This window comes from Phascolarctos cinereus, unplaced genomic scaffold, assembly GCF_003287225.1.
Source record: "Phascolarctos cinereus isolate Bilbo 61053 unplaced genomic scaffold, phaCin_HiC Scaffold_5;HRSCAF=322, whole genome shotgun sequence".
Classification (NCBI taxonomy): Eukaryota; Metazoa; Chordata; class Mammalia; order Diprotodontia; family Phascolarctidae; genus Phascolarctos; species Phascolarctos cinereus.
The window spans coordinates 369,299,087-369,321,578 of NW_027555958.1; the positions used below are offsets into that span (position 1 = coordinate 369,299,087).

The window sequence follows — 22,492 nt, forward strand, 5'->3', positions numbered from 1 at the left end:
AGAGGGTAGTGTGCAGAGGGCAGAGGGTAGTGTGCAGAGGGCAGACAGGGCTACAGCTGTGAGCACTGGTGGCCTGGGTCGCGGTGGAGCCGCCCAGAGTCTCCCGCTGCGCCCCGCCCCTTCACTTGACTCCGGCAATGCGACGCCGACGCTGTTGCTTAGCGACTCCCATTTTCCCGAGATGCCAAAGCTGTTATTTCGCTCCTGTCCAATCAGGGAGGCGGGGCGGTGGGGCCGCCAGCCAATAAGCAGTGAGGCAGAGCCCGCGACGGTTAAACGGCACTGCAGGAGCCTGCGGCCCCTTCTCTGGCTCTGCCCCGGGGTTCAGGCTTGAGTTTCTGACGTGTTTTCGGCGGCGGCCGAGCAGGAGCGATGCCTTCTCGAGTGGAGGACTACGAGGTGCTTTTCACCATTGGTACCGGCTCTTATGGCCGCTGCCAAAAGATACGGAGAAAGAGCGACGGCAAGGTGAGTGCGAGCTCCTCCCGAGCCTAGGCCCGGGCCCACAGCCATTGCGTGCGCGGCCTTCCCCGCCCCCTTCCGTGGGACCCCAAGCTGGGAAGGCGGGGGAGCCGCCCCCTCCTCTCCCACCCCCAGCTGTGGCTCCTGCCCCTGGGAGTCGGGAAAAGCCCGCCCTCGTCAGTTCGGCCACCTTCGTGCTGGACAAGCCGGGAAGGCCGCGAAGCAGAACTGGAGGAAAGTCGGAGCTGGGGCTGCCCCCGCCGGGACTCCTCCTCTGGCCGCTGCAGTTGGCCGAACGCCGCGCACTTCTGACTCGCTTTACGGTCCCCGAGGGCAGAAACGTGCCGTTTGGCATGTCGGTATCCCCAGCCCTGGACCTGGCACCTGCACGCAGGAGGGCCGCAGGCTGTTAGGGCTGAAAGAGACCCTAAGGGATCTAGGTCATTTCCCCCCAGAGGAAGGCGCTTGCACCAACTTAGTTACACAAGGTAAAAGGAAGTTCTAACTGAGAGTCCAGGGCTCCTATTACCACGCCAGCCGCACTTGTTTCTAGAAGTCAGTTTACTCAAAGAGTTTGGTGTCCGTGGGAGGAAAAAACTTTAATGACAAATTTTTTTGAGCGCCTATTGCAGAGCACCGTGTTTTTGTTGGGAGGGGGAGGTACAAAGTGTGTGTGCCCGGTGTCTGCCTTCTTAAAATTTATAATCTAATAAAAGAATAACAGGCTCATACAATTAGCTACAGTATATATTAACTTGGCCATCTCAAGCATAGACAATCTGTGTATCACTCCACTGAAACGCAGGTCTCTCTGTTTCTGTCTCAGTTTTTCTATTTCTGTCTTACTGTGTCTCTCTTTGTCTCTGTTTTTCCTTTGTTTTTCTGTTTCTTTCTTTGTGTGTCTTAGTTTCTGTGGCTTTCTGTTTTCTCTATTTTTCTTTCTGTTTCTGTGCTTCTGTTTCTGTTTCTGTCTTCCTTCTCCCTTCCCCCCTCTTCCCTCTCCTTTTTATATCTTCTCTTCATCTTGGCTCTATGACTGCCCACAGTACCAATTTTTACTGGTGGCACCAATTTCAATAAACATTTCTTGAGCACCAACCAGCCTAGAAGTCAGGATATCTAAGGGAGTGTATAGTCAACCCCATCAGTTTTTTTTTTTAAACAATGAAACCAAGGCCCAGACGGTTAAGGACACAAAAGTTGTTTGTAGCAGCAGCGCAACTGTATTTCAACTTAACACCCCTTGCTTTTGAGTCCATCACTTTCCATTATGCAACAATGCCTAGTGTATCTAACAGCTAGGTTGCACAAGGGCTAGAGTGTTGGGCCTGCAGTCAGGAAGACTGGAGTTCATATCAGTCTTGGAGTCACTGTGTGACCCTAGGTAAGTCACTTAATCCCTGTTTGCCTCAATTTCCTCATCTGTAAAAGGGGGATAATAATAGCACCTACCTCTTAAGGTGGATTGAATGAGATCATATTTGTAAAGTGGTTAGCATAGTACCTGATGCATAGTAGGCACTGTATAAATGCTTAGTCTTCTTTCCCCACTAGTTCTAACTCTTAAATCCTGTGATTCACATGAGATATTTAGGTTTGGATCTCTGCTCTGGCACTCCCTGTGTGGCCTTGGGCATATCCTTTCTCCTCCTTGGGCTTTAGCTCCCTCATCTGTAAAATGAAGGAATGTACCACAGGTTGCTTCTAAGGTCTCTTCTAATTTGATTAATTAATTAATTAATTAATTAATTAATTTTTAGTTTTCAGCGTTCACTTCCACGAGATTTTGAGTTCCAAATTTTCTCCCCATCTCTCTCCTTCACCCACCCCCAAGACAGCATGCATTCTGAATGCCCCATCTCCCAATCTGCCCTCCCTTCCATCTCTTCCTATCTTCCCTTATCCCCTTCCCCTTCTATTTTCCTGTAGGGCAGGATAGATTTCTATACCCCATTGCCTGTATATCTTATTTCCCAGTTGCATGTAAAAACAATTTTTAACATTTGTTTTTAAAACTGGGTTCCAAATTCTCTTCGTCCCTCCCCACCCACACTCATTGAGAAGATAAGCAACTCAATACAGGTAATACATGTATAGTCATGTAAAACACTTCCATAGTAGTCATGTTGTACAAAACTAACTATGCCCCCCTTTATTCTATTCTCTCCTTTGATCTTGTCCCTCCTCAAAAGGGTTTGTTTCTGATTACCCCCTTCCCCAATCTGTCCTCCCTTCTCTCATCACCCCACTTTCTTATCCCCTTCCTCCCTATTTTCCTGTAGGGTTAGATAGATTTCTGTACCCAATTGAGTGTGTATGTTATTCCCTCCTTAAGCCAAATCCAGTGAGAGTAAAATTCACCCATTCCCTCTCACCTTCCCCCACTTCCCCTCCACTGTAAAAGCTTTTTGTTGGCTGTTTTTTGTGAGATAATTTACCCCATTCTATCTCTCTCTTTCTCCTTCTCCCAGTATAATCCTCTCTCACCCCTTAATTTTATTTTTTAGATATCACTCCATCTTCAACTTACCCTGTGCCCTCTATCTATCTATCTCTCTATCTATCTACCTATTTTTTCCCTCCAACTACCCTAATACTGAGAAAGATCTCATGAGTTACAAATATCATCTTTCCACATAGGAGTGTAAACAGTTCAACTTTAATAAGTCTCTTATGATTTCTTTTTCCTGTTTACCTTTTCATGCTTCTCTTGAGTCTTGTATTTGAAAGTCAAATTTTCTGTTCAGCTCTGGTCTTTTCATTAAGAATGCTTGAAAGTCCTCTGTTTCACTGAATGTCCATTTTTTTTACCCTGAAGAAGGATTATGTTAGGTTTTGCTGCTAGTTGATTCTTGGTTTTAATCCTAGCTCCTTTGACCTCTGGAATACCATATTCCAAGCCTTCGGTCCCTTAATGTAGAAGCTGCTAAATCTTGTGTTATCCTGATTGTTTCCACAGTACTTGAATTGTTTCTTTCTGGCTGCTAGCAATCTTTTCTCCTTGACCTGGAACTCTGGAATTTGGCTACAGTATTTCTAGGAGTTTTCCTTTGGGGATCTCTTTCAGGAGGCAATCAGTAGATTCTTTCAATTTTCTATTTTGCCCTCTGGTTCTAAAATGTCAGGGCAGTTTTCCTTGATAATTTCAGCCCATGCCGAACTACTCCTTTCCAATCAACCATCCACGTTGTCTTGGGCTGGAAATTTGTTTCACTCTGTCTTTTTGTGGGTTCTGCTGCTCTAGAGTTTGTTTAGAGCCATTTTTTACAGGTATTTGGAAGGTTTTGGGGGAGAGCTCAAAACAAGTCACTACTTTTACTCCACCATCTTGGCTTCACCCCCTCTCTTCTAATTTAAAATACTACGATATGCAGGGGGAAAGGCATGGTTGTTGCTCTCCATAATTATAAAACTCGAGCATCAGTATGGCGAGGAAATAGGATAGGCACAGAAGCAAGCAGGGTTGAGTTAAAAGATGTTGTGACATCTGTATTGTTCTCTGAAATGGACCATTGTTTCCTGAAGTGGGAAGTGGGCATGACCCCTGGCACCTGCATTTAAGACTCCTTTTAAACCTATACTATCATAAGTTATTGTAACCATAACTCCCCTTCTGCTTTAGGTAGGTGTTTTATAAAGATAATATAAGGAAGGAAATTATGTTTCCCATTACTGAGTTTACTTTCTTCAAACTCTAATGTTTGAAGCTCTCATAGCAGTGACTGTTAACAAACAGGGTTCTTCTGCATCTGCTTCTGAATAAAACTGCTACTGTTGCAAACCAAAATAATTCACTATGGAGGAAAACTTAGGTGGATGTCTGTGACCCCAAATTGTATGATTTCTTCCTTTGAAATTGGAAGAGAGGGGAGTCAGCAAGTTAATATGCTATTGGGAGAATTAGCAAATTACTGGAATCGTCTCTGATAGTAATATGCCAGATTAATTGCATGTAGAACTTGAAATTGGGGGTAGGTAATACAATAGGAAGGGCACTTAATTTAAATACAGTGGACCTGTTTCAATTCCTGGTCCTTTGAGTGCCTATGAGTATGTGCCCTTTTATTTTCTTATAATAATAATAGTAGCTAACATTTATGTAGTGCTTTAAGGTCTGCAAATCATATGTATGTGTATAAATACACAAATATAATGAAAAGTAGAACTAGATAACATAGGGTCTCTTTCATCTCTAAATTTTGATCCTATGGTCTTAAGGAAGGCAGGTATTTACAGAGCAACCTGCAGGGGTTACAGTATGGGGCAGGGCACATTTGTATGGTTTTTTTTTAAATGCACATATATTTATTGTCAGAAAATTCATTGGTTATGGCATATAGATATTCATTTTGTCATGTGTTACAATGAAGGCTGAAAACCTCTGGTAGAGTGAAACACGTTATAGATATTGTCTATAGTACAAAATATGTTTCTCTATGTCTTCTATTAAGTAGGAAAATAAAGAGTATATGTGTGTGTGTGTGTGTGTGTGTGTGTGTACACTATAGGAGTCCCTTGATCAAGAATTTTTACTGCTACAGACTAAGCTTGACATCTTTTGGAAATTCTTATTTCAGGTATTAGTTTGGAAAGAACTTGACTATGGCTCTATGACAGAAGCTGAGAAACAAATGCTTGTTTCTGAAGTGAATTTGCTCCGTGAACTGAAGCATCCAAATATTGTCCGATACTATGATCGTATTATTGATAGATCCAATACAACACTTTATATTGTAATGGAATATTGTGAAGGAGGGGATCTGGCTAGTGTCATAACAAAATGCACCAAAGAAAGGTATGTATGGTTTTCTATATTGAACTAGAAATGGATCTGGTTTCTGTTAAAAGATGTCTGTTTTGTGACACAAGGTGAGCTATTATTAGTAAATTCAAGTCAACAAGTATTTGTTGAATGCCTATTATGTAAAAGGCACTATATTTATCAGGTGCTCACAAAACTGAACTGGATGCAGACTTTTCCTTCAAGGACCTTACACTTTAGTATGTGACAAATGCCTCAGTCAGGAAGATCTAAGTTCAATTCCAGCCTCAGACACTTACCTTTGTGCAAGTCATTTAACCTCTTTTTGCCAGGAAAACCCCATGGACAGCTATATTCCATGGAATATATAGATATATATGTTTGTGTGTGCACATATATATATATATATGTGTGTGTGTGTGTGTATGTGTATATATATATATATACACACACACACACACACACATATATATGTATATTCCACATATAACATAATATATTCCATGGAACAAAGAATCAGACACAACTGAAAAATTGAACAACGACAAATACACCTTCCTTCTATCTTTTACTATAGCTATTAATGTAAGTGTAAGTGCCATAAGGAAGGTATAGAAAGAACTAGAGAAGGCACAGATCCCATTGAGTTAGAGGAGGGAAGTGGAAATCAGGAAAGGCTTCATTAAGGAGAGAGACTCCTTGAAATATGGGATAGGCATTGGTCAGGTGATTTCATTAGTATGGGGAACTCCTGTGTCAGGAAACGCTCTTGACAAAATGCAGTTTGGCACCTTCTCTGTAAATTCATAGTTTTAAAGAGCTGCTGAAAACACTGGAGGTTAAGGAACTTATGTTAGAGGTGGGACTTGGGCCTGGTTTTTTCTGGCTCTCAGCCTCTCTTCTCTTGAAAACATAGGATGAATTGAGAGATGAAGGATCTATCTAGATTTTTTAAAAGTATGTGATAAGAACTCTTAACCACTATGAACTATTGTTTATAGGCCCCTCAGTCTTAGCAAAGGTGATAATTTATCTTCTCTCTGTTGTGATAAGTCTGTACTCTTTTTACATATATGTGTATATATGTATACATATATATCACATGTATATATCTGTGTTCACTTAACCTTTCTGAGTGGTCATTCTATATATTAAAAAGAACTTTTTTTTTAAGAGAAGGTAGGGTGAGAATAGTAGAAGTATAGAGGTAGTAGAAATTTAGGCTTAGGAATTTTGAAATCTTTTGGAATTGCCAAAAGTCAGTGAAGCAAAATTGAATTTGCTTTGCTTTCTTCATAAATTATAGAAATATTACCTCTATTCACTATATGTTAGCCATGAATTTTATCTGATAACTTTAGATGTACATTAATTCTTAGAGCAGTATATATTATGATAATCATATTCTTCACTTGCACTGAATTAATTCAGAAGCCTCATGATGTTTGAGATGGTTTATCTATTAATTTTTCTGCTGTAGACATTACTCAGATGAAGATTTTGTTCTCCGTGTAATGACCCAGCTGACCTTGGCCCTAAAGGAATGTCATAGACGAAGTGATGGTGGCCATATCGTGTTGCATCGGGACCTGAAGCCAGCTAATGTTTTTCTGGATAGCAAGCAAAATGTCAAACTTGGAGACTTTGGGCTGGCTAGGATATTAAACCATGATACAAGTTTTGCAAAAACATTTGTTGGCACACCTTATTATATGTCTCCAGTAAGCATTTCAGAATTTGAATGTCGTTGGCAACGTCTTAGATAAAGCAATAAAGTGGTTTGTTTTTCTTACTTTCTCATTTGGGAGTAGGGAGAGGGGTGAGAGGGAGATAATTCAGATCTGAAAATAAAATTTAATTAAAAAAAATTAAATAAAATTTAGGATGAAATTGGGTTTCGTTGAGTGCTTTTCTCTTACCATGACAGGTAATTTTAAAAATTTTTAGTAGTTTTTAATTCTACTGGTTCTGCTTGATAAAAGACCTATAGCATTTTAAAAATATATATCTATATTCATACTTCATAGAGAATAATTGTAATCAAACTTGTATTACTAAAACTTAGTATTTTAGTCTCTGGTTAGTAGGTTTTCTTATGATACCAGAGCTATAAATCAGTCAGTTCTTTTAAGGATAAAAAGGTTGTTGTACACGGATTGGCGATGGTATTTTCACAAGGGATTAAATTCCAATTTGAAATCCTCTGTTGTAAAGGAAAATTATTTAAAGGTGGTTCTTGCCAAAGTTGAAACCTTCCTAGTTGCTTCACTGTAATTAGATCTGTTCTATTTCCCCCATGGGGACTACAGTAAGTATTGAGAAAGTTTGTTGACTTGGTTAATGTTGTGGATTAATGGAAAGAACATAAATTTATGATCCAGTTTGCCAATAATAGCAATTCAGATATGTAGGAGAAGGGATTATAGCATTCTGGCTCCTACCTTGGAGAGAAGATTGGCTATATTTTAGGATAAGACAATCCTTTTAAAAAATCATAGTACATTAAGGTTACTTTTGTTATTGAGAAAGAGGCCTAGGGGTTATCTCAAATTTTATTTATAGTTTGGCATTCTGTGCTTTATTATAGTTAGCCAGGTAAACATCATACTTTGAAGGAGTTGCACTTATTTCAGAAATCAATTTACATGAATTTATAGCAAAAATAACTTTTCCCCCCCAAAAAATATTTTTTCCAGGAACAAATGAATCGTATGTCCTATAACGAAAAGTCCGATATCTGGTCATTAGGCTGTTTGCTGTATGAATTGTGTGCCTTAATGTAAGTATGATGAACCATTGACAACGCTCTGGTGCTCTGTGGTTTTCTATTGCTTATTGTGGTGTAGCTTGTCCCTTTGCAAAAGAGTCACATTCCTTTTATGTAGCTATTCAAATTATGTTACATACAGAACATGAAAGAATCTGGTTTAAAATTGGGGTTGACCAGAACATTGTTTTTTTAAACCTAGTTTTAAGCTACAATCTGTAACACTGATACTGTACTTGTTTAAACTCCTGTCATTTATGTCTCAATCTTGAAATCTAGCTGTAAGGGCAAATAGGTTTGGAATTAATAGTAGCATTGCTTTTTTACGATGGTGAATATAGGAGGAGAAATCTGAAGGAGAAAAGTAAAGAAAAACTCTAGGGAATTTATTTCTAAGGAAAAAAAGAAAGCATTCCCTGTATCAAAGTTCTCTTAAATATTCTAAAGAAAAATAATTCATTTATAAGATGAAACCAAACTATAATTTAGATGGCTTATTCTTTATTTTGGTATAATCATATATTATTTTTCCTCTCTCTTCCTCCCTTTCCTCAAATGATTGGTGACATTAATTGGGTAAATGATCATGCCACATACATTTTTATGTATATCTTTTTAAAAGAAGTGTTCTATGGGTTTTTGTTTTAATTTTTTTTTTTCTTTCAGGCCTCCTTTTACAGCTTTCAGCCAGAAAGAATTAGCTGAAAAGATCAGAGAAGGAAAATTCAGGCGAATTCCATATCGTTACTCAGATGAATTGAATGACATTATTACTAAGATGTTAAATTTGAAGGTAAAGATGACTATGTTATGATTGGATGTGCTTATTTTGGTGTTTGTAATATTTTTGTTTTGTTATTGGTTTAAAAAGAAGTTCTGTATAATCATTGGAATAGATATCCTTAGAAAACTGGTCTGCTATTCAAGACAAGTGAGAACATATGTAAATTTGGCAAATTAACTGTCCTTGCAGGCTTGCCTGCTGTTCCTTTCCTTTTTCCTTCTGCTCTACACCTGACAGATGGCAGGCGGGAAGAGGCGGGAGCAAGAAAAGCGATTCAGTCACTTCCCCTGATCTTTGCCTATGGGGGGATTTAGATCAATGTTCTATTGAGGAGTGAGTGGGATGGGGGCTGGCACAACATGAGTGTTGTGTTTAGCCCAAGAAGAAAGGGGTAAAAAGAACAGGTATCAGGAATAATATAAGAAAATGGACTTGGTTATATAGGGAAAATATAATTTGGGATGGAGAAAATGATAATGTATGTGGTTTGAACTCAAGGGATTTAGAGTGGAAATATTAAAGAGACCCTGAGAAGAGGGGTAACTTGCCCAATGTCATATAGATAGTATAAGTAGGGGTGTATGGGGTGTCCAAGGAGGACTAGTACATCTGGTGTGAGGGCTTGCTGAACCCTTTTCAGGGCTGCTCAGCTACCTTTGGTGTCCACCTGTCACCTATGGCTCCAAGAAGTAGTAGCATGCACTGGTGGCCACACCGCAGTAAAACTGTCTCAGCAGACGGGCTAAACCAGGTAGAGGGTAACTGATAGGCCTCAAACTCATCAGTTAATTAGGGGAATGTCTGCTCCAAGCATGTGAAGATGTCCCCCAGTGGAATGGGCAGATGAGAATAGTTTGTTCCAATGTCCATGAAGGAGGTTGAAGTAGGCTCTGTGGAGCACTTAGAGCTTGGTCAGGCATCGAAGATGCCAAGGTCATCCACTGCATCCTGGGCCATTGCCAGTCTTGATTTTTGTCCTGCCACTGGACTCTGAAAGACAGAGTGAGGCTGAAGACACTGCAACTCTGCCTTACTTAAATCCAGTTCTCGTGCAAGTCACTCTGTGATATCATTGTTCGTCTTTGAAACAAAGGATGAACAACGTAAGTAGCAGAATTAAGATTTGAACCTGCGTCTTCTGACTCCAAATTCAGTGGTTTTTGCATGATACTGTGTTGCCTCCGTGAGTCAAAATAGATGACTATAAAAGGGACCATAAAGGGATTATGTATAGCCAGCATTTATATTATATATGTTTACATTTATATTATATTGAGGTTTGCATCCTCACAACAACCCTGTGAGGTAAGTGGTATTACATTATTATCTGCATTTAACAGACAAGGAAACTGAGGCTGAGCAAAGTTAAATGATTTGCCCAGGGTCACACAGCTAGTAAGTATCTGAGGCTGGATTTGAACTTGGGTCTTCACTACTTCAAGTCCAGTACTCTAACCCATTGTGCCATCTAGCTGTTATGGTGTTGGCAGTGATTTAATTTTAGTAGATAAGCTTAGTTGGGGGGGGAGGAGGAGGGGGCAGGGAGGAGGTGCCTTTATGAGTTCTTTACCCTGAAGAAAGGTCTGGGCAAATGAGGATTGGTATCAGAAGTCTTGTTTAGTATACTTTTGTTTGTCTGACTCCCATGCCATCCCTTAACAATGAAAAATCAGAGTGCATTCAGGTTAGACAACTTTTATTATAAATAAGCACTGTATTCAAAATTCATGTGACTCTGCTACAAAGCAATAAAAATAACTATCTCAGATTGTTTAACTGCTGTAGGAATGGGACTTTGGAAGTAGAAATGTGTTATGGTGAAGAAAAGAGATATACTTTACTGGAGTACATCATCAGACCTATCTCTCCATCAGTAATTTATTTTTTCTCCTTATATGTTCAAGGCCTGTACATAAAGCAGTAGCTGTCTTACTTTAGAAGTAAGTCTGATTTCTTAATGTAATTGCTCAGAGAAATTTTGTCATGATTATCATTTGTATGTTTTACATTTTTCAAGGATTACTGTCGACCGTCTGTTGAAGAAATTCTGGAAAACACTCTCATAGCAGACTTGGTAGCTGAAGAGCAAAGAAAAAATCCTGAGAGGAGAGGGCGGCGATCAGGAGAGCCAGAAAAGCTGCAGAATTCAGGCCCTGCGATGACTGAACTGAGATTAAAGGAACTACAACTGCAAGAGAGAGAGAAAGCCATCAAAGCAAGAGAAGAAAGGCTAGAACGTAGGAAATAGGATTCATTTTGAAAGGGGAGAGGATGGGAGAATTGAATGTTTGGATTTCCCATAAGAGTTTATGCAAACATCTCAACATTTGATCTGTCTTTAGGACTAACTTCTTATCTTCAGCCATGTCTTTATGTAGTGACTGTAACTATTTCACTTCAGTAAAGGGAGAAAAACCCACTTCTTACTACCCACTTTCCACCAAATATTTCCATCATAAATAATTTCCTTGTTGTTCCCCATTTTCTGTAAAAATCAGCCTTGGTTTCTGAAGATAGATGACTGTTTTCTTTTACCATTTCAGGAATAAAATTTTGTGATATTATGGGGTTGTCAACTCAAATAACAGGGGATGAATGAATGTCTGCAGCATGTCATTATAGTTACTAAGACTCCTGGTCACAGACTTAGGGTTAATACAGCGTGTTATCTTAAATTAATGATGAATCAAAAGCAGTTAAGTTCTTCCTACTGAAAAATATGTTGCTTGTTTGTTTAGATGCTAAGGAGCCTCCATGAACCTTTTTTAAAAATTTGATGTTGCTAAAATGGCTAGCTCATACTTCTCAGTTGCCTTTATATGGGTAATTTATCCATCTTACTAAACAGGGGTTTCCACCAAGGTTTTCAAATATAAATGGACAAGAAGTGAGGATATTTCATAACTTGAACACTGGATTTGGAAGATTGACAGATTTGTGATGTTGCTATAGGCTGTTTTGACCTCCTTTCCAGACTTTTTACTCTAATGTGGTCCAAAACATAGAAGTACTGCTATCTTATCTATTAATGTTTTTTGTAACATTTACCTGTTTGCTTTCCCAAAGTTATTAAAATGGTAAAAATTGGCACTACATACTTTCCTGGGAATTTAAAAGTGGTCTGATTTGATAGGACACCCACATCTTTTTCCTCTTCCTCCTCTGGAGTAAGTAAATTCTTAAAGAAAATAAAGCTTTTCTCTTTCCACTACCCCTGATTTCTTGTTGACATTGAAATCAGGATTTCTCTTTACTTCTATGCTAAATTTGAATAATAGATAATGATTCAAGTAGAGGCTGCCAAATAGTAATTATGGTTTCCTGTTATTTGAGGGTATCATGGATCCAAGAAGTTGGCTTTACCTGTTATGCCAGGTTATCATCACTGAGAATGAAATGTGTCCTGGTTCTATTTTTTAGATTGAAAAGAGAACATATTCATTTTTCATTGACCTAAAATAGTCCTACTAATTCAATATAAGTAAATAATGAAATTAACTCTTAGCAGCTAAATTCTTTATGGTAAAGCCTTGCTAAGGAACTTAAAAATTAAAACATTGTTTTGTAAAGTTTCAGTTGGAGATATTGGGGGGGGGTAGTTGGAATTAAGTGCCTTGCCCAGGGTCACACAGCTAGTAAGTGTCAAGTGTCTGAGGCCATATTTGAACTCAAGTTCTCCTTATTCCAGAGCCGATACTCTGTCTACTGCGCCACCTAGCTGTCCTAGGTGCGGACGTTTTAACAGAGGTTATATAGATTTCTTTTGTGAAAAATTACTAAATTATGAGAAGGCATGAAATGGGCTCTGTACAGTTTGATACTTCGGGCTAAATTGTTGCACATCCCTGCATTTTTTTCTTATTTTATTTTAATTTTTTTTTTTTTTAGAGAGTGGTAGCTAGATAGGTAACACAGGATAAAATGTTAGGCTTTGAGTCAGGGAGACCTGAGTTCAGACCTGGCCTTAAAATGCTTTGTGACCCTGGACAAGTCATTAACCTTTGTTTGCCTCAATTTCCTCATCTGAAAATGGAGATGATAATAATAGCACCTACCTTGTAGGGTTGTTGTGAGGATTAAATGGGATAATATTTGTGAAGCACTTAGCCCAGTGCCTGACACAGAGCAGGTGCTATATAAATGTTTATTCCTTTTCCTTCTACTTCCCCTGGTTCTCTTCCTCTGATTCTAGTGACAGAAAGATTGATAGTTATAAAATGTACAATATACCTTTGTTAACCTTTGGGCTTTTTTTTTTAATTAAAGAGAAAGAACGTGAACTTTGTGTCCGGGAGAGACTTGCAGAAGACAAACTCATCAGAGCTGAAAATTTATTGAAAAATTACAACCTATTAAAGGAACAGAAGATCTTGGCATTGGCAAATAGCCCAGGTATGAGATTTAAACTGAAACCATTATGCCCAATAACCACAAACTGGTGCTATTGTGAAGATGCTTTTAATAGCCTGTGTGCTATACGGAGTCCCAGCTTCCAGAATAAATTTTCAAAATTCTATTGAGCTACGTTTTATAATTGAAATAGGATCCTTTAATGGCAGAATTTGGTTTAATGACTTTCCCCATCTGAGGGTTCATGGGATATAGTGGCCTAAATTTTCTGTATCAAATTAAATGATCTGGGCTTTTTTTCGGGTTCATTTTGTTAAATGGAAAATGTACACTTGTAATGCTAAGATATTTTACCTTTTAAATGAATTTTCAAAACTTTTCAGGTTTAAATTTCTTTTTATAAATTAGAACATAATGATGCTGACAATATAAACCTTGTTGGAAATTAGACCCTAAATTTTGTATAGAAGGTCTGACTTTTCCCCTGCTTTAAAGGTATATGTAACTAACTAGGTATAGTAGACCAGCATTTTTCAGACCTTTTTAAGGCCTACTCCAGGTTGAGGTGTAATATATTTCCCAAAGAACATATAATATACCATGAGCATCATTTGTTTCTTTTTTTTCCCCTTTAGTCTCTTCTGTATAGGAAATGTTATTTTTTGTTGACTTTTCTTTGTGCATTTCCTGCCATATCCTTTGGCTTCAGTGAGACTTGTGATTATAATGTGCATCATTGTGTCACCTTCTGACTTGTTCCTCCATTTCTTTAGAAGCCCCATTCCTAATTTGATTTATGAGCTGTTGAAGACACAGGGAGATCCTTCATATAGTTCAATGAGAACATAAATTGTTGACCATCTTATCCCAGTGTATATCTGGGAGGAATGGGTTATGAAACCACCATTTGTCATTTTTGTTGATATTGTGATTTTAAAAAACAATTTCCAATAAAATGCAATGGAAAATTGTTCTGACTATGTCTCTCTTCCCTGAACTATTCAAGATAATCTATTATGAATAAATACTTTTTGAATTCTTTAGAAGCCTAATTTTAGACCAATTCAGTGCCTTAAGACATAGTATTTATAGACTGAACTCACAAAGAATATACTAATAGCATCTGGTATGGTGTTTTCCAATTGGAGATTCATGAATCAAATAGAATTTAGATTAGAAGGTGTCTTGTGTGTTTTCTAAAATTCCATGACTCTAAAACCCAAAAATTAAAAGCCAAACTAGAATCTTCCAAGGAATTAACTTGTCATACACTCTAAGGGCCTTTTTTCCCATAACATTTGGCTATATATGGTGCTTTAGGGTTTGCAAAAAATTTTGCATTCAGTATCTCATTTGAACCTGACAACAAACCTGTGAGGTAGGTGCTATAGGTATTATTGCCATATTATAGCTGAGAAAACTGAGCCTCAAGTTAAGTCAGTCAAATAGGGTCACAGTTAATAAGTGTTAAAGGTAGAATTTAAACCTAAGTCACCTTGATTCCAAATTCAGCACTTTCCCCATACCATGATTCAACTTTTTTCATTACTTTCAGTCTTTTAGTGCTTTTCGACTTTCACATTAATTCCTAACATTTTAACAGCCAATTTTACAAAACACATTTGGTGTAGGGTAGATTTAATTAGGGTCACATTACCTAAATTAATAAAAATGTCCATTTTAACAAATTTTGTTATTTTTTGCATTTTATGCATCAAATCTACACCAAAGCACAATTTGATGTCTCTCAGAACATTGTAGGAAAAGTTTTGTTCCCTTCCTGAGCCAAAGGATGTTTGTTTACAACATGTTCTTTTTTCTTCTGATGGCACTCTTCATTTCCCCAGACCTGCCCTACCTATCTTTTAAGATAATATGTTTTTCTAATATCAAAAGGGAAAAAACCTCAGTTCTTTATCAGTGCTAGAAAATTCATGCCAAAAAAAAGAAAAAATAACGGGGTAACTAGGTGGCTCAGTGGATAGAGCCTCTGACCTTGGAGTCAGGAGGTCCTAAGTTCAAATGTGACTTCACACCAAACACTTGACACTTACTAGCTGTGTGACCCTGGGCAAGTCACTTAACCCTGATTGCCTCACCAAAAAAAAAAAGAATTCGTTCCAGAAAGAAATCATTGAGTTAATTATATGAAATAACTTCAGTATCACAGTGAAAACGCTGTCTTCCTCTTAGAACAAACTTGAAATGAGCACTAAACAATGTGGCCACCACAGATGAGCTCAGAAGGCTTTGTAGAAGAAAGCTGACTCGGGCATGTTCCGGCTTGTCTGACCTCATGTGTTACATAATGCCTAAACTTCTGAATAGTTTGAGGCATCTCGTGGGCCATACAGACATCTGTTTGATCAGAATATGAGAGGAAAAATATTGCTCATAAGACATTTTGAGTCACCATCCACGGGGCATAGTAGAAATTTCAAACATATTAAGGTTTTGTTATATTGTGCCAATAGGCTATGACATATTATAGGATGAAAAATATCTTATGACCTAGAGTTTTCCTCTTTATCACATCTCTACCAAGTAGGGACTTTTCCTCTATGAATATTAAATAATATAGTTCAAGAATTAAGCACCTACCGTTTGTGCCCAGCAAGGTGCTGGGGATGCAAAGACAAAAATAAAAAAAATTAAAAGAAATAAACAGAACTCTGTCTGAACAAAAGATGAAGAGGACTCATTGTGTTATTTGTCTTTATTCCTTTCTCTTGAAAAAATGTGGTTTTAATATGTTTAATGCCATATTCTTTTGAAGATAGACCTCTGTATCTTCTGCATCTTTATGCATATTAATTCCATTCAATAAATTACTACTTGCCATGTCCAAGCCAAAGTCTCCTATAAAATTAAGTTTGTTGTCACTTAAATTAACAATAAAACATTTTGGTAATAATAGGGGGAACAATTAAGTTCATTAAAAAATTAGTAAGCATCTACTAAGTACAACGAGGGAAGAGATACAAAAGGAATATTCCTGCTGGAATCAGGCGGATGTAATGATCATTCAGTTTTTCATGTGACAAGCTAATTTTGTTTACTTTGTTAATATACCTTTCTGTTTTGTACCTGTTCCAGAATGAATTTATTAAATAACAGGTGATTTTTTTCCTTTCAGATAAGTCAATGAACCATGCTTGTTTTATCTTGATTTTAGGAGTTAGACTTGTTTTGACTAAATAAACCTAAAATTCAGTGCCAAAAACCTGCCAAATAATGGAAAGAAGACTCTCTTTTCCTTTAGATTATGTTTTCTGGTTTCCAAGTAGTTATTCTATAGTTTTATGAATTGAAAGCTTTTTATTTTCCCTTGCAAAATCGGGTTGGCATCTATCACTTGGGAGAATAAAGTTGAAAAAAGTCAAATAAATATGAATTTCTTTTTAGGTAACTCAAAAACTGTTTTCTTCTTTTCTTAAGAACTACTTGATTTTCCCTCATCTCTAACCAAGAAGAAAGTTCACTTCAGCGGGGAAAGTAAAGAGAATGCCCTGGGTAGTGAGAACTCTGAGAATGATCCCACAAACAAGTCCAAGAGCAGAGACTTGAAGAAGAGACTCTATGCTGCTCACCTGCGTGCTCAAGCCCTCTCAGAGCTGGAAAAAAACTACCAGCTGAAGAGCAGACAGATCCTAGGCATGCGCTGACCAACCCTGCCCAAGACTGTACAGTATTTCACATTGTGGCCATGTTAGAGATTGATATTCAACTGCTTTGTCTTTAATATACCTGGTTCTGTGAGCCATGTCCTTGTTTTTATCATATCAAAGCACTTGGGAAATGTTTTTTGTGTTCTTCAGGTTTTTAAAAACTAGTAGTTAAGAACAACATAGAGAAATGACACTTGCTTTGGTTGAATTTTTAATCCTGTGTACACAACAAAGATAATGGTTTTCCACATAGCTTTGATGATAAGTACATTTCTAAACCTTAAACAGAAAATTAATAATGTTAAGAGAAAGTGAAAAGTTTTATGAGTTTAATTTACCCAAGGAGTAGCTCTCATCCAGATTATGTTTAACATGCCTGAAATGTGTGCATGAAAGGGCTGTTGTACCCTGATCTCAATTTTCTGAAGAATTAAACTAATGAGGGTTGTGAAATGTAGCTAGAGAGAAAAACTTGAGAACTTGATTCTGCTTTATAAATGAGTCACTGACTCCATTGTGCTTTATCCAAAACTTCCTTTTGATTTTAAAAAGTGGGAGTTCTTTGTACATAGGTCCTACATAGGTTGTAGTATATAAATTCTGTACCTTTGAAACTGTAGCATTCTGCAATTCCTCTCTGACTCTGTGTACTATCTGGCAGCAAAGAGAAGAGCTATTTTCTACCCATCCTCTTCATCACTAAATAAAGTGTTGTGGAATTTTCTTAATTATTAAAAGCCTCTCATTTATTGACACTTAAAATAAGGAGGACATATTTAAGATTCAGAAGGTGTATAGTCTAGGGTAAGGTGGATGCAGCCCACGGCCAATTGAAACTCACAGCACTGAAGTATGGCCTGAACCAACTTAAAATGTAATTGGGGGAGGTTTAACAAAATAAATGAAAATACAGTAAAATATAATGTTAATATATGTTTTTCTAAATAATATATTGCTGAGAGTCCTTATATATGGTTTAGTACCCACCCCCTTTTATTTGATTTCGACACCACTGCTCTAGGGAATACCACATTTAGTTGATTGACAAGAGCTAGATGCTGCTCTTAGCTATGTTGGCCCTTTTATTGGCTTAGGACATCATTGATTCATTCTAAGCTAAAATTTGCTGTTAGTAGAACCTATCCTAGAAGGAATCATATTATGAATTTTGAATTCTATTGATTTTTCTTGTTCCTAGAGAACTTGATGAATTAAGAGTCTTTAGTATGCCTACCTCTAAATGCCACTGATTCTAAATGATGCTCTCTTGGAAACAAGAATAAAGCCTAATCATTTTTAATCTTTTAATTTTTAAGAGATAAGGCTGAGCTATTAAAGGTTACTGAGTATACACAGGCTCCCTTTCATGCTGTTGGTGCTATGATCTGTGGAAGACAATTGATAATGCTGTCCATCCTTAGAACATTTATTATCATGACACCAAATCATTATGGTGTACCCAATGACTAAATAATAGGTTAAATGGTAAAAAACAAACAAAAAACCTTAGTGGATCCATGATGATTACCAGTGTTGAGGGAGCCATAACACCCACAGCACGTCAATGAGAAACCTTCCTTTCTTTGAAAACACAAAGTATTCCCTTCTACAACCTGCTGTTCTACAGCCTCTGTTCCCACATCTAAAGTGGGATCAAATGATTAGAAATGAGAATGGGTACAAGGGTTGTTTTCATTCTGCATCTTTTGCATTCTGCATCTGATGGTTCTAGAAGTAGACAAGTTGAGACATAGCCAGATAAACCTGTATTTTCTTATTTCGTCCCTAATTCTGAGCATTTTCTTGCCTGGGAATGAAAATGGTAGCTTAGAAGAAAGAAGAGAGGGAAACTGGCTTTACTATCACTGCCATCTTCAAAAAAGCATTTTGGCAGCATAAATCTGCTTAAGATAGTTGTAAAAAAAATTTTTTTAACAGACGTATTCTTGCCTTCAGAGAACTTAGATTCTAGATGTTGGTGCTATCCAACATAGAGACATAGTTGAATCTATGCTAAATGAGCACATTAAAATACAGTGACTTCCCACTTGCTTTGGGTGATAACCACCTGAAGATGGCACTGCTGTTCTATCAACTGTAAGGATGCATACTGTTAAGTTTTTGTTTTTTGTTTTTTGTTTTCTCTTGAGGAAGTTGAGAATTAAAGACCTGGAAAGCCCCACCTACATCTAGAAAAGTTGGAGACATAGGTGGTTTTTACTTTATTCTTAAAACATCTACAAAGAATGAGAGGATTCTGCCTTTCCTGGGAGCTATGCTATTAGGAGGATATGTCTATTGCCAGCCTAATTTCTTTGCCATACTTTTCAGGCCCATTTTCCCAATTTCTGAAAGAAGATGAAAAATGGCTGGTTATCCTAACAAAATTACTGGACCTCATCAGTATGGGGAAGCGTCAAGTATGGGAATGCTTCCAGTGCAGATTGAAACTCATCTGTGTAAATGAATACTAAGGAGCTATCTATCCACAGAAGGTCAGTGACTTGCCCATGGTCACACCAATTAGTGACACAGGTCAGATATGAACCCAGTTCTTGACATCAAGCCCAGCACTCGATCCTTTACGTCACATGGTCTCATTTATATAATGCTTTGAAGCTTATGAAATACTTCTATTTCATCCTTATAACCCATTAAACTACACTGTTTACACAGTGGTATATATAAAAGACCTTTATATAAATTTCTTTTGAGATTAGACAAGAGAATGTCATAAATCTCTTCTTCCTTGTATACTCTTTTTTTTTTTAGAGGCAATTGGGGTTAAGTGACTTCTCCAGGGTCATAGCTAGTAAGTGTCTGAGGCTGGATTTGAATTCAGGTCCTCCTGACTCCAGAGCTGGTACTCTATTCACTGTGTCACCTCGTTGCCCCTTTTTCTCATATGCTCTTAAAAATATTCATTGTCTCAGGACTGGGTATCATGGCGATGGACAGAGCTATGAATCCTTGGAAGATAAAAAAAAAATGAGAAGATACTTAGTTCCCAGTCCACTAACCTTTACAAGGAAAACTTCAGGTTTTCTCTGTAAAACTGGAACCGTGCAAATAACAATAATTGACATTTATGTAGCACTTTGCAACTTGGAATGTACTCTATACATAATCTCATTTAACTTCACTACAATTATGTAAGATCTTTTTTTTGCCTCTTTTTGTTTCCATAGTACCTGGCACATAGGTGCTTAATGTTTATTGAATTGAAATAGGTACTGATAATATTATTTCCATTTTTTTGGGGGGGGGGCTAGGCAATGGGGTTAAGTGACTTGCCCAGGATCACACAGCTAGTAAGTGTCAAGTGTTTGAGGTCCGATTTGAACTCAGGTCCTCCTGTCTCTAGGGCTGGTGCTCTATCCACTGTGCTACCTAACTGCCCTCTATTATCTCCATTTTACAGATGAGAAAACCTGGAGAAACCAAAATGGCTTTCCCATGACCACACAGTTCATATGTGTCAGGCTTTGAATACATATCCTCCTGACTCTAGATCTAGCTCTTTATTCATTGTGCCATGTTGCATAAGAGGAAAGATTTGTCATCCTCCTTCGGAGCTATTGTCTTTTGATGGCAGTACCAAGTAGCATGATTAGACTGATAAGCTTGTTGAAACTATTATCTCTAGGATAAATTGTAAGGGCCTCTGTTTGGCACTTAAAGCCCTCATAACCTGGCCCCTTCCTACCTTTTCAGTCTTTTTAGACTTTACTCCTCTTAAAGCACTCTAAGATTGAGTCATACTGGCCTTTTTGCTCTTCCTCACACACAACTCTCCATCTCTCATCTCCATAGCTTTGCACTGATTGTCTGTCACTCCTGGAATGCTCTGTTCTCTTCTCCTCGCCTCCATCTCTTAAGGTTCCAGGCTTTCCTCATGTTTCAGTTCAAATACTATCTTCTGCCACAGGTCTTTCCTAGTCACACTGGAAAACAGTCTCTTCCCCTCTGAGATCACCTCCCATCTGCTTGATAAATATCTTGAATATATACCTACTTATGTCTCCTCCACTAGAAAATGGACCAGGTCTTTTTCTTTCTTCTTTTTAACCTTTATTGATATCCACCGGGCTCTCATCATTGAATTCTTTTTGAATGATTAATTGAAATCTCTTTAAAGAAATTTACACTGAATACTAAGTGGCTGATAAAGTTTCACTTTCCAAGATATATTTGCATTTTAAAAGGTGAGTTGTTAGCCCAAAAGTAATCTTTAATTGGTAGAATGAGTAGATTTATGTAAAATATTTAGGTGAAGGGCGAATGAGGAGTTTTCTAGAAATAACACAACATTTTCATCACCAAAGATCAGAAGAACAGGGGTCAGCAGCTAGTTATCCTATTTCTTCAATACAAACAAAAGTTTCAAAAGACAGTATTCAAATTGTGCAGTAGGGGCACTCTTACCCAAAGAACCTCTCTCTCACCCAAGAAATTGAGATCGGATACTGCTCAAAATATTGATATCCAAAACCACTTAAACATCAAGTCTGACTTCTGCAATTTAAGAACTCTTACTTACTATTTTGAATAAATATGTGGGGGGAATGCAAAAATAATTCTTGGGAATTAAGGATTAGTAGACTCAGAGTTGGAAGGAACCATAGGGGTCATCTAGTCCAATCTCCTAACCACTGCTGGAAACCCTTCTACAAAAATCCTTTACAAATAGTCATCCTGGCTCTGGTTAAATCCTTTTTGTCTCCAATGAGCTCATTCTTTTTTTTCTTTTTTTTAACTTTTTAAAAATTTTTTAAAAATTTATTATTTTATTTTCCCCAATTATATATAAAAACAAGTTTTAACATTTGGTTTTAAAACTTTGAGTTTCAAATTCTCTCCCTCCCTCCCCATCCCCCTCATTGAGAAGGCAAGCAATTCAACATAGGTTATACATGTGTAGTCATGCAAAACATATTTCCATATTAATCATGTTGTGAAAGAAAACAGAGACACCCCCCCAAAAAAAAAGAAACCTCAAGAAAAATAAAGTAAAAAAAATGTTTCAATCTGTATTCAGACACCATCGGTTCTTTGTCTGGGAATGGACAGCATTTTTCATCTTAAGTCCTTTAGAGTTGTCTTGGATCATTGTATTGCTGAGAATTGAGCTCATTATTTTACCAGGTAGCATGGTTAAAAAAAAATTGGAGAATTCTTCTTTATATTGAATGAAATTTACCTCCTTAAAACTCCCACTCATTTCTAGTCATTCTTCCCTTTGAATTACATAGAATAAGTCTGTTCACCTTTCGCAAGATTTCTAGTCCATAAGACCATAGAGTTTAGCTGTGAGAGACACCCAAGAGGCCATTCGATCCAACCTCCTAATTTTACAGATGAGGTAACAAGTCACCGGTCCAGCAACACCACCATTGACAAGCAGCGGTGCTGACTCCATTGAGAGGCCCAGTGTCCTGGGCAATGGAGGTAGTACTGCTCCTTTACTGTGCCCAGACTTGATCACTTTTCTTGTATGTATTCAGTTCTGGGTGCCACACTTGTGGAAAGACATTGAACATCTGGAGGCAGCCCAGGGGAAGAGTGACTAGAACAGTGAAAGGTCCTTGAGGATCGATGGAAAGGACTACGTCTGTTGGAGAGGGAGAAAAGAAGCCTCAAGGAGGACACATTTGTGGCATTTTAGTATTTGAAGGACTGTTGTGTGGAAGAAGGGATTG

General features: G+C 37.8%; 1 protein-coding gene across 2 annotated transcripts; it reads left to right on the forward strand.

The window, feature by feature from the left end:
* Positions 1 to 277: 277 nt before the first annotated feature.
* On the forward strand, positions 278 to 17,521 carry NEK2 (NIMA related kinase 2). Of its 2 annotated transcripts, none has more exons than XM_021007868.2 (8): positions 278 to 468; positions 5,040 to 5,257; positions 6,705 to 6,945; positions 7,921 to 8,003; positions 8,658 to 8,784; positions 10,793 to 11,012; positions 13,042 to 13,167; positions 16,564 to 17,521. In XM_021007868.2, exons 1-8 carry the CDS (start codon positions 373 to 375, stop codon positions 16,788 to 16,790), a joined length of 1,338 nt encoding a protein of 445 aa, XP_020863527.1. In that variant the 5' UTR covers positions 278 to 372; the 3' UTR covers positions 16,791 to 17,521. The 2 variants fall into 2 exon arrangements, with proteins under 2 accessions (XP_020863527.1, XP_020863528.1); XM_021007869.2 differs by lacking the exon at positions 278 to 468 and adding an exon at positions 1,804 to 1,846.
* Positions 17,522 to 22,492: the final 4,971 nt, after the last annotated feature.

Coding starts and splice junctions, on each gene's coding strand:
- NEK2 (XM_021007868.2), top strand. CDS start 373: ATGCCTTCTCGAGTGGAGGACTACGAGGTGCTTTTCACCATTGGTACC. Junction 11,013..13,041: donor AAGAGAAGAAAGGCTAGAAC/GTAGGAAATAGG, acceptor TTTTAATTAAAG/AGAAAGAACGTGAACTTTGT. Junction 13,168..16,563: donor GGCATTGGCAAATAGCCCAG/GTATGAGATTTA, acceptor TCTTTTCTTAAG/AACTACTTGATTTTCCCTCA.